Raw genomic sequence first — 15332 nt, forward strand, 5'->3', positions numbered from 1 at the left:
CCCTTCTCCCAGCCCCGGCAGCGCCGGACACTGGAGTGGGCGGGTCTGGGGGTCTGGGAAGGAGAACTGAGTGAGGCCGTGCAGGCAAGAGATTCCCATCCATCTTCAGGCCCTCGTGCCTGTCACCTTCGCGTACTCCTCCCGCCGCAGTCTCCCCCCTCGGACCCTGTAGTCCCCTCCTCTACCCGCTCCTTTCACACTGAGCTCCTCCCCCCCCCCCCGCCCCCCCCCCCAGTCTAGGGACACCTCCCCAGCGGTTCCTATGGCAACCCACGTCCCAGGTACCCGCGCCGGGCCCGGAGCATCCTCTCTCTCCCTCCCCCTGACCGCCAGACCGCCTTCCTGCAACCTTAACACGGGAGGAGGAGGGGCCAGGCCGAGGGGGAGGCGGCGTCAAGGTCACCTTCCTTCTCCAGTGCCAGCAAGATCGAGCGATTAGGTATATTTGGGGGAGAGGGACAGTGAGTTGCAGGGAAGGAGCTCACCCAGACCAGCAATTCCTGAGCCTCTCTTCCCTGCCCCCTCCCCTAGGCTCTTTAATTAATAGTTGCTGCTTTGACTCTGACTGCCTCCGGGCCCCCACTCCTTCTCCCCACCCGGGCCTCTGAAGCGCCCCGGCCGGGGGCGGTTCCCGCACTGGCCACACCCCTCGGAGCCCCGCCCACCCGCCTCCCGGGGAGATCCCTGCTCTCTCGCAGGACCACTCGGCTCCCTCCTTCTCTTTCGTTTCTGGTCTCTGCCTTTTTCCATTCTCTGTCCAAAACATATATATATGTTGGTCTTTTCCTTTTCTTCTCTTTTTTCCTGAGTTGTGGGTGAGGGTTGTGCACTTCAGGCGCTTGTGTGGATCCGTGGGGCCTCCAAGAATCACCCCAACAGGGACGCCTGGGTGGCTCAGTCGGTTAAGCGTCTGCCTTCAGCTCAGGTCATGATCCCAGAGTCCTGGGATCGAGTCCCACATCGGGCTCCCTGCTCCGCGGGGAGCCTGCTTCTCCCTCTGCCTCTGCCTCTCTATCTCTCATGAATTAAAAAAAAAAAAAAAAAAGTTAAAAATTAAAAAAAAAAAAAAAAGAATCACCCCAACACACACTTTGGCTCTGTGTGTGTGTGTTTCTCCGTGGAGTGTCTTTGTGTGTGGTGTGTCTGTGTGTCTGTTTCTCTGTGCTATGTGTGTTTATCTGAATATGTCTCTATGTGGTATATGAGTGCCTGTCTGGGTACGTCTCTGTCATGTTTGTGTATTGGTGTTGGTGTGTGTCTCTGGTGTGTGTGTATGTGCATCAATCTGTAGTATGTCTCTGTTTGATTTGTGTGTGTGTATATATGCCTGTCTGTCTGTGCTGTGTGGGTATGTGTGTGCTGGTGAGTCTCTCTATGCAGGAAATTGAAAGCCACATCTGATTGAAATGGGGGGGGTGGTCTAGAAATTTGTCTTATCCTGTAGTGTAAGCACTGAAGCATTTTTTAAAAAAGATTTTATGTATTTAGTGAGAGAGAGAGCCCGTGAGGGGTAAAGGGAGAGGGAGAGAAAGAATCTCAAGCAGACTCCGCATGCTGAGCGCTTGGGGGCTCAATCTCACAACCCTGAGATCATGACCTGAGCTGAAATCAAGAGTGGGAAGCTCAACTGACTGAGCCACCCAGGTGCCCCGCTCATTGCTTTATTTTGTTTGAAGCTGCTCAGGGGTGCTGATGCGGGAGCCCAGTCCTTCCCCAGCACAAACGCCCCCCCCTCCCCACACCCACCCTTTCCCTCATCCCCTACTTTAGTTTTAGTCCTATCCGTGTGTAGATACACAAGTACTTTCCATTACCAGGTCCTCAGTGTCCCCGTCTGTGAAAAGAGAGATTTTTAAGATTAGTGGTTGCCAGAGGCAGGGCAAAATGTGTGAAGGGGGTCAAAGGTACAAACTCCAGTTATAAAATAAATAAGTCATGAGGATATAATGTATCACATGGTGACTATAGTTAATAATACTGTATTGCATATCTGAACGTTGCTAAGAGAGTAGATCTTAAAAGTTCTCTCACAAGGAAAGACATTTGTTGGTAACTAGGTACGGTGACAGATGTTAACTAGACTTATTATGGTGATCATTACAAATACCGAGTCATTATGTTCTACACCTGAAACGAATATGATGTTATATGTCAAGTATCCCTCCATAAAAAAAAATGTATTATTCAAAAAGGAGGGGTTCTTAGATAGGTTTCCCTAGAAATCTAAACACTCTTGAGCCTAAGAGGGCTCCTGGCTTTCACCTCCTTTGAAGTCAAGATGACTTGGGACATGGAGGCAATAGCCTTGTGAGGGGCAGCCCTGGGGAGGGATTTTTTAGAGCCTTGCACCTTGGGAGCTCGGCCTCATTAGACAAGTATCAGCCATGACAGTTACCCCCAAGAATACCTGAAAGAGGGGGAGATTTTGAGAAAAGATGGGGATAAGAACCTCTTACTCTAGATATGGGGCTCAAAAAGTTCAGGACAAAAATAATCGTGAAGAAATTACGGTAATAGTAATAACAACTGGTACCATTTCTTGGCCTCAGATACAGTAACTGTGTGAAGCAGGTGTGATTATTAGACCTGCCCTACAGGTAAGGAACCCAAGTTTTGGAGAGGTGAAAGCACTTGTCTAAGGTCACACAGCCAGGAGGTGGTAGATCTGGGATTCCGATCCAGACAGTCAGGCTCCCAGAACCCACAGTCCCAGCCACTGGGTGGCCTCCAGATTAAACAAGCAGATTTACTGGCATCTACAATTGTTAAGCCCTGGCCTCAGCGCCCATGTGCTTTGGCTCATTCACAGTGTATGTAAGGAAAGACAGACCAGTATCTAGAAGGCCAGGCTGTGTTACGAGCGTGGGCTATCTAAAGTGGGAGGAAAAGCGGATGACGCACAAAGATTCAGGGGGCCTGGGAGGGTCTCACAGATCCCTCCCTCTCTCCACTGCACCTTGCTTCCCCCCACAGAGATCTGCAATGCCAGGCTGTGACCGTTCCTGCAGCTGTAGCCGCGGCCCCAATGTGGAAGAAGGCAAATGGTATGGGGTCCGCTCCTACCTGCACCTCTTCTATGAAGACTGTGCAGGTACGGCCCTCAGCGATGACCCTGAGGGGCCTCCCATCCTGTGTCCCCGCCGACCCTGGCCCTCACTGTGCTGGAAGGTAAGGCCAGAGGAGGAGCAACTCCTGGGATTTCATGTGCCTGCAGGGAGGAGATGGAATCATTGGACAGGAAGAAGAGGGATGGTATAGCAGGTGCAAGCAACAAAAACCCAATTGGGGGGGCCTGGCTGACTCAGCTGGTAGAGCATGTGACTCTTGATCTCATGGTTGTGAGTTCAAGCCCCACATTGGCCCCGGAGCCTACTTAAAAAAAAAAAAAGGCAAATGGCTACTCTTGGTAAGTCATTCAAAACCATACAAATTTGGGGCACCTGGCTGGCTCAGTTGGTAGAACGTGCAACTCTTGATCTGGGGGTTGTAGGTTTGAGCCCCACACTGGGGATAGAGATTACCTAAAAAGAAAATCTTAAAAAAAAACCTCAGGGCACCTGGGTGGCTCAGTCGTTAAGTGTCTGCCTTCGGCTCAGGTCATGATACCAGCGTCCTGGGATCGAGCCCTGCATTGGGCTCCCTGCTCGGTGGGAAGCCCGCTTCTCCCTCTCCCACTCCCCCTGCTTGTGTTCCCTCTCTCGCTGTCTTTTTCTCTGTCAAATAAATAAAATAAAATCTTAAAAAAAATAAAAAAAAAACACTTCAAATGGGTTTAAATAAGAAAGGGAAAATATCACTCATTTTATTGAAAAGACCAGAGGTTGAGCAACTTCAGGCAAAGTTCAATCCAGCTGTTCAAGATTTCTTAGTCTTCAGGCTCCCCATGGTGCCCCCACCCTTGTGGCCCCTTTAGCTTCAGGATCTACGCACATGTTCCCCCAAGTAGCTGCTACCATGCTGACCCACAGCGTTTCACTCTACACCAACCACAGGACATCAGAATTTCCTCCAGTATTTCCTTCAGAAAAGAAACACTGCTTTCCATTTCATTTCCAGAAGTCCTGTCGAACATTGCTTTGGCTCTGATTGGGTCACTTGCCCGTCTCTGAACTAATTACTATGGCCAGGGGGGATAGTAGACACTGACTGGCAGGAAGTGGAGTTCATCTCAGTTAAATTTTTTTTTTTTTTTCATCTCAGTTAAATCTTACCATGGTTTCAAAATGATATACTGGGGTACTGTTGCCAGTCAGTGTCTCTAACAGCCAGGAAGAGTGATCAGTGAGGGCACAGAGTGTAGGGAAAGGGTGGAGGTGACAGTAAGCTGAGACCCTACAATGGGCATAGCTCTTTGCCAAATACTGTAAGGAGACTGAGGCAGAGGATCCTTCCCCTCGGCTTTCAAAGGGCTTCACTCTAGTGGGGACGCAAAGTGCCAAGATATAGAGAGTAAATGCACAACTTCAGGCCAAATGATCAGAGGGTGCCAGGAGAGGAAATGTTCTCAGTACCTGGGGTGATCAGGGAAGACTCTCAGGAGAAAGTGAGTATGTCTTTTAAAACTTTGAGCATCTTCTAGTTGCCAGGCAATGTGCTACGCTCTTGAGGACAGAGAATTTAAGATGTGGTCCCTGTCCTTTAGGAGTTCCTAGCTATGGTTCATTTAGTCATTCTGCAAACATTCACTCAGCTACTGCTCTGTACCAGCACCATGCTAGGAAGACACCTGGTGACCCAAAACAGACAGTGTCTGTCCTCATGGCTCTCCAGACTCTCATTCCAGTGGGGCAGGCAGATATCACTTACATAGTAGCGGAAGTACATGTTCGAATGTGCACCAAGGTGAGCGCACCGAAGAACAAATGTGCACAGTGTTTGTACAAATGCAAAGCAGGGGACCTGACCCAGGCCAGGGGCATCCTGGAAGGCTTCCCTGAGGAGGTGGGGTTTGAGATGAGATCTGAGGGATGTGTAGGAGTTATCCCGACTGAGAGATAGAAGGCAGACAGGACAGAGAGATGAGATGGGACCCAAATAATGATGGAGGGAAACTCAAGGTAGACAGGAAAAACCTACTGCTAAGTGGGAGTTTCAAAGGACATTGATCTAGGGGCCTCAAGATTCCAAATAGAACGTGACAGTGTGTGCCCCTCATCAGTTCGATCCTGGGAGGTGTGTCTGTGACTCCCCTGTGATTCCCATCTCTTAAGGTCAGACCAAGGCATTACCTTTAAGTCCAGTTGGGATCACCAGTCAGGCTGACCCTGACTACCTCCCAATCTGTCTGCCTCTCTCCAGATCAGTCTGTCTTCGGGGACCCTGCTTCTGCTGCTTGGGGTGGCAGCCCTGACCACTGGCTATGCAGTGCCCCCCAAGCTGGAGGGCATCGGAGAGGGGGAATTCCTGGTGTTGGATCAGCGGGCAGCCGATTACAACCAGGCTCTGAGCACCTGCCGCTTGGCAGGCACAGCGCTCTGCATGGCGGCTGGGATCCTGCTGGCCATTTGCCTGTTCTGGGCCATGACTGGCTGGCTGAGCCCGGACACCAAGGCAGAACCCTTGGACACCGAAGCTGATGGCCACGTGGAGATCTTCGGGGATGAACCAGAGCAGCAGCTGTCCCCCATCTTCCGCGATGCCAATGGCCAGTGTTGGTTTTCACCACCTACTAGCCCCTTCGGGCAATCCTCTGTGCAGACCATCCAGCCCAAGCGGGACTCTTGAGCTGCCCACAGGCCAGAGGAGGAATCAGACCTGGGGTCTGGACCATTCCTCTGTCCCACCACACCCTGCCATCAATTGTCTCCCTAACTTCCCCCTTTTAGCGGGGCCCCTTCCACCTATGCCCTCAGAAGACCCAACTCCAGCTCAAGAGAGTCTGGAGCTCAAATCCCAGTGCCCCTTCCCAAGTATTGGGCCCCATCTCATCCAAGATGCCAACTTTCCCCAAGTCCTCCCAAACCTTCCCACCCACTCCTCCTTCCCAAGACCCTTCAGGAGCAGAAAACATCCCCCTCAATCTATCCCTATTCTACTCTGTGTGACCCCGGGCAAGCCCCTTTTCCTTTCAGACCATCAGTTCCTGTCTCCGTACTACGAGGGGTTTGGATCAGATTCTAGAGTTCCATGGCTTTGCTATTCTCCCCAGTTGTAAGCATTACTCTCCACAGGCAGTTGCGGGGAGGGGGAGTGGAGTCTTTCTCATCCCCTGACCCCTTCCTCCATCAGCGGCTCCAAGATGCCTTCCTCGAGGACGGGTCAAAAGCACTCACTTGGACTTCCCTTCCAGGATGGTGCGAAAACAGTCACCTCCTACAGAATGTTTTCTGTGTGCGTTTTGGCATCAGAGCCCCTCAGGCCAGCCCATCATGGGCTCTTATTAGCCTCAGTTTACAAACGAGGTGGCTGAGGGAGGTTGGCAGTCTGCAGGAATTTGGACCCACACCTCCCACCTCCTCTTGGGCCAACTCTTGTTCTACAGCTGGAACAGGGAACCTACTGGACACTTTCCTGGCTTCCAGGGGACCTCTAGGGGTGGGAGACAGTTGGTCCAGAGAGCCTGGTTGGAGACCTGATGGTCCTAGGTAGCTCAGAAGATAATTTGGACATGCAGAGCCAAGGGGCAGGAGTACTGGGATGTCTTCGCCCCTCAAAATCCACTCCCTTAGAAACCATCACCTACAGGTCCTGACCTTACCCTCTAACAAATGTGTCCTGCTGGGGGCAGCAGCACCTCCAGCCTGCGGTCTCCCCAGCCAGACGCACCATCTCCGCTCTTACCACTAGAGGGAGCTCCAAGACTGCTGGAGAGAGGCGCCGACACCGCCCCCCCCCCCGCCCCTCCCCTCTCCCCTCCCCTCCCCTCCCCGCCTTGGTCGCACCTCCAGCCTGGACGGGTCTCCTGGGAAGATCCTCCGTTCTCCCCCACCAGGCAGGCACTGCTGCCCTTTCTCCCCACGCCCCTTCCCCATCCGGCACCCCTTCCATCTTACCTTCTCTTTCAATAAACAGCTGGGACGGATACTGACTTTTCTTCTTTTCTCCCTGACCATGGGGCATGGGTAGAGAGGAAAAAAGACTGTTAGGAGCTCCTACCATGTGCTGGGCACTTAAATCCACTATATCTCATTAGCTCCTCACCGTAACTCTTTGAGAAAGGGGACTATAATCTTCATTTTACAGATGAGTTAACTAGTGGTCAGAGAAATGGGGTGGATTTAAATGCTAACTTGTTGGGGGGGCGCCTGGGTGACTGTCGGTTTCCTCTCTGCCTTAGGCTGAGGTCATGATCCCAGCCTCCAGGGATGGAGCCCCGAATTGGGCTCCTTGCTCAGTGAGGGGTCTGCTTGCCTCTCTCCTTCTACTGCTCCCCCTGCCTGTGTTCTCTCTCTCTGTCGAATAAATAAATAAAATCTTTGAAAAAAATTAAAAAAAAATGCTAACTTGTTGGGAAGGAAATTTCTCTACCGTCTTGACAACCTACTGCCCCCCTCCCTGAGAGGACATGAAGCCCATGAAGCCTGGAGCTCTGGCAGAGGGAGCTGGAGCCAAAGCTGGGATCTTTTCCAGGGCAACTCGAGCAGCTAACTCCTATGAGCACTTACCAGAGGCCAGGTGCTGTTCTCAGTGCCTTACAGACACACATTCGTTCACTTACCCTCACAACAATCTAGGAGGTAGGGACTCTTATTCCCAAATTTGGCTCCCAGAAGGCAGGTTTGTATTTCCAACCATGTTCACCTACCTGTTGAGTCCCGGCTCAACTATCCCAAACTGTTCCTGGCAACCCCCCGCTCCAGACCTGCCCCTGCTGCACCACCAGCCCCTTAGAGGGTGGCAGTTCCAGCTCTGTGCTGGCTCTAGCCAGACCCTTGGAGTGACCCTTGGCTCCTGTGTTCCCTCACGCTCTGAATCCCACCCAGCGGCTAGCCAGCCTCGCAAATACAGCCTGACCCAGCCACTTCTCTCTGTCCTCACAGCTTCTCCCTGGCCTGAGCCGCCATTGCCTCTCCCTGGTCTCCTGGCTTTCCCCTTCTGTGCTCCCCCCACACCCTCTATGAGTCTAATCTTTGCAGACCCAGGCAGATCCAGGTATAACCAAGGTTAGGCCATGCCCTTCTCTGTTCGGAACGTCCCATGGCTCCCACCTCACACAGTAAAACCAAAATCCTCGGTGGCTGTAAGGCCTTACGTGATTTACTGACCCTCCCTTCTCCTCTCTACCCCTGTGACCTCAACTGTCTCCCTTCCCATCTCCTCTTCCACCAGACCGGCCTCCCGGTTTTTCCTCCAACATCAAGGCCAGCTCTTGCATTGGGCCTTTGCAGAGCTCTTCCCTCTGCTGGTACACTTTCCCTGGCTCACTACCTGGCCACCCCCCTCACTCCGTTCAAGTCTGCACAAATGCCCCCCTTTCAGCAAGGCCTTCCCTGAGCAGCCTGTTTTAAAATGCGACAACCCTCTACCCATTCCCTGTGCACTTTGAAGTTTGGTTTTTGCTTTCCTATAGCATTTATCACCTTTCAGTATACTACATAACTTACATATTTGTTATATTAGTGTTTGTTATCTGTCTACCCCTGCCGCAGTATGATCTCTGCAAGAATGAGAATTTTTGCTCCCTTTGTTTACTGACATATCCCAAGTAGAAAATGCCTGGGACAGAGTAGATGCTCGATAAAAATGTGTTGAATAAATCAATCGTAGTTTTCTAGATAAGGACAGTAAGGCTTGGGAACACTGAGTAGCTTGCCCAAGGATGCACAGGCAGCAAGGGGTGGAGCTGGGGTTCAAATGCAGGCAGTCGAACTCCTGAGTCCACAGCCTGCGCCACGGTATTGCATTGCCCCTTGGTTTGAAGGCACAGACCTGGGGAGACAATACCAAATGCCCATAAACCTATTTAGGAATGTTTGTTGCCCTGTGGAAATGTGAGTACAGTGTGAACAGATTTTTTTTTTCCAGAGAAGTTAGAATCCAAATTTGTATATGAGATGTATCCATTTTTTAAACATTTGTATCTGTTTCAAAACTTGACTAAGCACTGAGCAAGAAGAAACATTCCCAGGGACAACTTCAACTCACGAGTGGCCCTGTGTGACCTCCGACCCGGACACTCGGAGTTAGTGCCCACAGCTGGGCAGGACCAGGGATGGAATTTCACACTGACAAAATGGCCCCGGAAGTGGAGGTAGGCCTCCACCCCCAGAATATCCGTGTCGCATTAGCCTTCCTTCCCAGCTGCCATGGAGGAAGCCAACCCTGGTCTGTAACCCCAATAAATCCCAGGCCCCCACAAAGCCCCGTCCCCACAGAGTGTCTCTTTTCAGAGAAGCAGAATCCAATAACCAAAGTTAATTCCCACCAAGGCCAATTGTCGCGTGAATCCTTAAAGAACGTTAAAGGGGGCTGTTTCCCTGTCATACTTGGCTAGGGGGGATGTGTACTGGGTTCAATATTGTTTCGCCAAAGTTCATGTCCACCTGGAGTCTGTGAATGTGACTTTATTTGGAAATAAGGTCTTTGCATATATAATAAAGTTAAGATGAGTTCTCATTGGATTAAGATGGGCCCTAATCCAATAACTGGCCCTAGTAAGAAAGGGAAAGGGAGATTTGGACATGCCAGACACACAGAGGGCAGATGCCACATGAAGACAGAGGCAGAGTCTGGAGTGATGTGGCTATAAGCCCGGGATTGCCAATGGTTGCCTGTAACCAGAAGCTAGAAGAAGCAAGAAAGTCTTCTTCCCTTGGCCTTGCCAACTCCTTGATTTCAGACTTCCAGCCTCCTAAGCTGTGACACAATACATTTTTGTTGTTTTAAGCCACGTAGTTTGTGGTACCATGTAGAGCAGCCTGACCTTGGGAAAGCTGAAGTGAAGACACGCCCCAAAATACCTGAGCAGCCTCTTCAGAAGTGCCAACGTCACAAAAGACAAAGAAAGACCAGGAAACTGTCACTGATTGGAGGACAGTGAGCAGACACGGCTGAAGAGTATATACAAATTCTCTCTACTGTCTCTGCGACTCTTCTACAAATCTAACATTACTTTTTAGCGAGACGACCAAGGGGACGTCATCATTTGGAAAGCGTCGCAGTAAGATGCCCATGTCAAGCTGCCCGCCGCTGTGTCTCTCAGGCCTACCACCTTCAGAAGTCGACCTGCGGCAAAGTGTGGCTAGCCTGCCAAGCAGAAGAGAAGGTATAACTGGGGTGCCAAGGTAACGAGACGAAATACCACTGGGACCTGGCGGATGAGGCACCTAACAATGGTTTACCACAGATTCAGGCCTGGATTCCGTGAAGGAACAACACCTCAGCCCAGGAGGACCTCTGTTGCAGCCTCCAGTCCATCTGAAGGATTGCAGTGACGAGCCACACAAGAAATGTTCTGGTTTAAAATAAAAGAAAATAAAATATAAAAAAATAAAAAAAAATTTTTAAGTAAAAAAAGGTAAGAATACAGTTGTTCTTGTCAAGATGGAGTAACAGGAATCAGGGTCACCCTCCCATCTGAGAAAAACAAAGGACAGACCAGGAACCAAGGGAGTGAGGGGAGCCCTACAGCGACCCCAGCTGACTTCCCTGGGAGTTTCCAGGCTGTGGCTCGGATTGTAATACTTTCAATAAGTGAGGAAACAAGTAGACAGAAAATTCGGTAAGGGCAGATTTGGACGACTCTGTCACCCAACCTAATTGACATTTGCAGGATGCTCCACCTGTAACAGCAGAATACGCAAGGCCTTGGGCCTTGGTGGCTCCTGGAGACCCAAGAGGCGCTCAGGGGACTGAACTGAAGAGACCAGAGCCCATAGCTGCCTCGGGGGCCCTCTGGTGTTCCTTCGAGGTGGTGGCAGCTCAGCCAGTTGACCGCTTCCCCCCCCTCAGAGGGAAGCTGGGTTTCCTGCTGCAAGCATTCCCTCCTCTCTGAGGTGGGCTGACCTGGGGGGGGGGGGGCTGATGGTCTCGGGGAGGGAGGTTCACCTTCAGCTCCACCCCTTTCTTTCCCAGAGCCTGAGCTCCGAGAGGCTGCCCCTCCCTCCCGTTGAGTCTCTCCATCCCTACCCACCCAGGGGAAGAGGTGACTTCTCAAGCCCAGCTTCAGAGGAGCTCCTCCACCTCACCCCTGACTGGATCAAAGAAAGCATGATCTGAGGCCACCGTCCGGCCTCTGGGGCTGCTATGTCAGGGCAGGGAGCTGAGATGCCCCAGGGCGAGACAGAGAAGCGAAGTCATATTGATAGAGATGGGGAAGGTGTTAGGGGAGGGGGCAGTGAGAGAGCCAGCCCTGAGGCAGACGACCAGCAACATTCATGGCCTGACTCTTTGTCCCAAATTGAGAGCAGGCTGAGAGGGGGCGCAGCCTGCCAGGGTTCAAGTCACTGTGTGAGCCCAGGCGATCCCTCACCCCTCTGAGTCTCAGGGTCTTTTCCCCTAAAATAGTGCCAATAAGGGGCGCCTGGGTGGCTCAGCCCGTTAAGCATCTGCCTTCGGCTCAGGTCATGATCCCAGGGTCCTGGGATGGAGCCCCGCATCAGGCTCCCTGCTCCGCGGGAAGTCTGCTTCTCCCTCTTCCGCTCCCCCTGCTTGTGCTCTCTCTCTCTCTCTGACAAATAAAGAAATTAATCATTTAAATTTTTTTTTTTTTAAATAGGGCCAACAAGAATGCCCATCTCTTGAGAGTTTGAAGACCTAGGAGCTACACATAGTGCTTGGCACGTAGGAGTGCCCGATAGATGCTAGCTGGGGTTCTGCCAGAGCAGAAATGTGAGGTTCAGATTAGCAGGCAACGCACAAGTGATAATTATGGAGGACTTGGACGCGGTGCCGCCCCCCATCACAGCCTAACGGGAAGGAAGGTCCTGCAGACGGACGATGGTGGCATATCAAGGCCGGGGCTGCAGCTGAAGGACCAGGTGATGTGCTGCGTACTCAGTACTTCACAGAAACGAACTCTTTGTCCTCACACCACCGTAACGTGGTGATCATGATCCCCACCTCCCAGTAAAGGAACCTGAGCACAGCAGGTGAGCCTCTTGCCCAAGGCTACTCAGGTGACATCTGAACTCCCAAACAGTCCAGGTCCAGAGTACCCCATAACTCTGGTGTTTACAGATGCAGAAATGACACCCATGCCCCCGATTCTGCCAACTGATCAACCTGAGAAGGCATGAAGTCATACTCACGACCCCTCACGCAGATCCACACAGACACAGGCAGGCATATGGGTATCGGATAGATACCCAGGCATCCTGTTTACCCAGATAAACACACTGGTTTATCCTGCCTATGACGAGTGCTCAGAAAACCCTCTGGAAAACCACCCTGAGAATGGTGTACGTTGTTGGGAAAAAGTAATCGGTGCAAATGAACTCACAGACACACGCATCCATATATGAATTGGTGGGCCCCTGCACAAGCCCTTGAATAAGCATGTTTCCCGTGTGGGTGTTTACCAGTATCCATTCATGTGCACACCAACAGGTGTGTAAATTATTTTAACGGTATGTGTGTAGACATGCTGATACACTCAGTGTGTATTTGCACTTACACTGTTACTGATTTTTTTTCACCGCTACATTTATTGAGCATCTACTATGTGTAAGTAAAGATAAGGCTCACGGAAGTGAAGTGGCTTGCCCAAAGTCCCACAGCTAGTGAATGGCCGGGATTCAAACCCTGGTCCTGTAATCTCGGGCAGTGGTGTCTATCTCCACTACAGGGAAGACGTGTTCAAAAGTGAACCGTGCCATGGCTGGATTTTCACATTGACATTCCCTGTGACCTTGGACACATCATGTCCGGTTACAGGCCACATGCCCACGTGTCTGTTCACAGGTGTGCTCCCTTGGCCTGAGGAGTGGTGGGACCCGTGACTCCGGCCCTACTCCAAGTCTCAGCCTGGGTTGGCATCACTAAGGGCTGTGAGCTTCCTGTCCCAGCCTTGCCAAGCCCCAGAGTGCATGACTCAAAGCCAAGCCCTGGGCACCAGGCCACCAGGAGCCTGGCGATGGAAGAACCCAGGGGATTTCATAAGCATCTGGCCCCGGACATTCGGTCAAGGCAGGAAGAGGGAGGGAGGGAAACAGGCTGTCCACCGGGCCTGTGCCCGGGCTGGCCCACTGGCCGGGTTTGGCAGGGGAGAGCTGCCAGGCTGTGGCATTGAATGCACACTCAGCAGGTGTTTGCTGTGTGAGGGAGGGGGGAGTGCAGAGGGAGGGGTCAGGGCCCCACGGTTGCCTGATCCTGGAGGCCCGGAGGGAAGGGGGATGGAGAGCAGGGGGCAGGTAATAACTGTAAGATGGAAAGAGGAAGGGAGGGAATTTATTCTCCACAGATCCTGAGCACCTGCCCTGGGCTGGGCACCGTGGGTGCTGGGTGCACGGGGTGGAATGAGCCTGCTGTTCCCAAGCTCAGGGAGCTCAAATGACTCGGGTCGGACCGGGAACTGGGAGGACCCAGCCAGTGCGAGCCGTCATCCACGTGTCTGCGGGGAGAAGAGTGTGCAAGAGGTGTGTGTGTGTGTGTGTGTGCATGGGCACACAAACGTCTCTACAGCCTGGTGTGTACGTGTGTCCCACGAGCACAAGCGTGGCCTCGTTCTTCCCCTCCCAGGCCTCCATCCAACCCCATCCTGTCCCTTCCAATCACAGGACAAAGGCCCCCCTCAGCCCAGACCCTGGAGCTCAGGGGTAAAGGCGTCCCAGCAGACAGAGCCCTGGGGCCCCGCATGTGGACCTCCCCACCAGGAGCCCTGAGTGGTGAGGAACGCGAGCAGCCCCGAGCCTCTGCCTGGGTGCCCAGGCGTGGGGGAGGTGCCCAGGCACGTGTCCTGCATTGTGAGCACTGGAAGTGCCTCTGGGAAGTCCAACAGATGTGTGATGCCCTTGGCCACTGAGTCCCCGCTGTGGGCTTAGGCACTGTGCTAAACTAAGTGCTTCAGACCAGGTGGGTGACTCTCCGAGCCCTGGCTTCGCTAAAAGAATCTAGTGGTGGGGCGCCTGGGTGGCTCAGTCATTAGGCGTCTGCCTTCCGCTCAGGTCATGATCCCAGAGTCCTGGGATCGAGCCCCGCATCGGGCTCCCTGCTCTGCGGAAAGCCTGCTTCTCCCTCTCCCACTTCCCCTGCTTGTGTTGCCTCTCTCGCTGTGTCTCTCTCTGTCAAATGAATAAATAAAGTCTTTTAAAAATAACAGTAAAAAATAAAAAAATTTAGTGGTGATAGCCACTTCCAGTCTTGTTAGAGAAATGCAATAAGTCATGATCTCAATAGCCTTACTACTTTCCCCAAGTCTTTGTCTTCCCAGGATCCGGTCTCTTCCTTAACAGCAGACACTGCGTCTCATATTTCTGTTTCTCCCATGACTCTTCATCACAGAGGACCAAACAAATACTTGCTAGAAGAATTGTTGAGCAAAACTCTGTATTCCCCATAAGTAATGACAGCCATTTGCACTTACATAATAAACATACCGAGCAATTCTGAGCTTTCATTATATGTCAGCATTGTGCTGAGCACTTTTCATTCTTTAGACAATTCACTGAACACCCAGTAGGGGCCTGGCTCTGTGCTAGACAGAAGGATGAGGCATTGCTGCCCTCCAGGTTCTTCCTTTCTGGTGGGGTTAGGAGGGCAGATGATAAATAATTTAATACGTAAGTGAGATCATTTCAAACCTTGGCAGGTGCTGTGACTACATTAAGACAGGGCTATGGAGTAGAGAGAGACCACTGGGACCGGGATGGGCACGACGCTTCATGAGTGGTTAGGCAGAGCCTCTCTGAGGAGGTGACATTTGACCTGAGACCTGAAGGAGGAGGAAGAAGCTGGGAAGATGTGGAAAGTTCCAGGCAGATGGAACAACAAGGACAAAGGGCCTGAGGCAGGACGAATTTGGTTTGTACAAGGACTAGAAAAAAAGAGAGCATGAATGGGGGGGCGGCGTGGGGGTGGAAGGAGGCAGGCAAGACTGGCTGGGGACCAGCTCCTTGATTGTCATTCCAACTTTACAGACCCGGAGCTGATGCTTTTAGAGGGCAAGTGATTGGCCCAAGGTCACACTGCTGGCTAGAGGCTAAACAAGGATTCAAACCTAGGTCTGGCCTGGTTCTAGACCCAAGCCTTTTTTTTCCTTCACTGCGGACTGCCACAGAGACACACATCCGTGCAATACCCAGCCATACACATGCATCAGCACACCCTAACACACTACACACACTCTGCACGCTGCCCCACAATGAGGGGGTGTGGTCTTGACTGTCACCAAGTGTCAGCAGCGGAGAGCCTAAGATTCTGATATTCCTCCCTGTCTTGTGGGGCCAAGTAGGAGG

General features: G+C 52.0%; 1 protein-coding gene and 1 pseudogene across 1 annotated transcript; both read left to right on the plus strand.

The window, feature by feature from the left end:
- Positions 1 to 2982: 2982 nt before the first annotated feature.
- Positions 2983 to 5724, plus strand: NRSN2 (neurensin 2). Its single transcript, XM_035005679.1, has 2 exons — positions 2983 to 3168; positions 5299 to 5724. The coding sequence occupies exons 1-2, from the start codon at positions 2983 to 2985 to the stop codon at positions 5722 to 5724; spliced, it is 612 nt and encodes a 203-aa protein (XP_034861570.1).
- Positions 5725 to 8136: 2412 nt separating this feature from the next.
- On the plus strand, positions 8137 to 10373 carry LOC118011043 (annotated as a pseudogene).
- The last annotated feature ends 4959 nt before the right edge of the window (positions 10374 to 15332 follow it).

The sequence above is a fragment of the Mirounga leonina genome, unplaced genomic scaffold, assembly GCF_011800145.1.
Source record: "Mirounga leonina isolate KUSES-001 unplaced genomic scaffold, KU_Mleo_1.0 Mir_150, whole genome shotgun sequence".
Classification (NCBI taxonomy): domain Eukaryota; kingdom Metazoa; phylum Chordata; class Mammalia; order Carnivora; family Phocidae; genus Mirounga; species Mirounga leonina.

What these genes read in the sequence shown, in the direction of transcription:
- NRSN2 (XM_035005679.1), top strand. Translation starts at nt 2,983, where the DNA reads ATGCCAGGCTGTGACCGTTCCTGCAGCTGTAGCCGCGGCCCCAATGTG. An exon ending in GGCCCTCACTGTGCTGGAAG is followed by an intron (nt 3,169 to 5,298) that starts GTAAGGCCAGAG and finishes GCCTCTCTCCAG; the next exon opens with ATCAGTCTGTCTTCGGGGAC.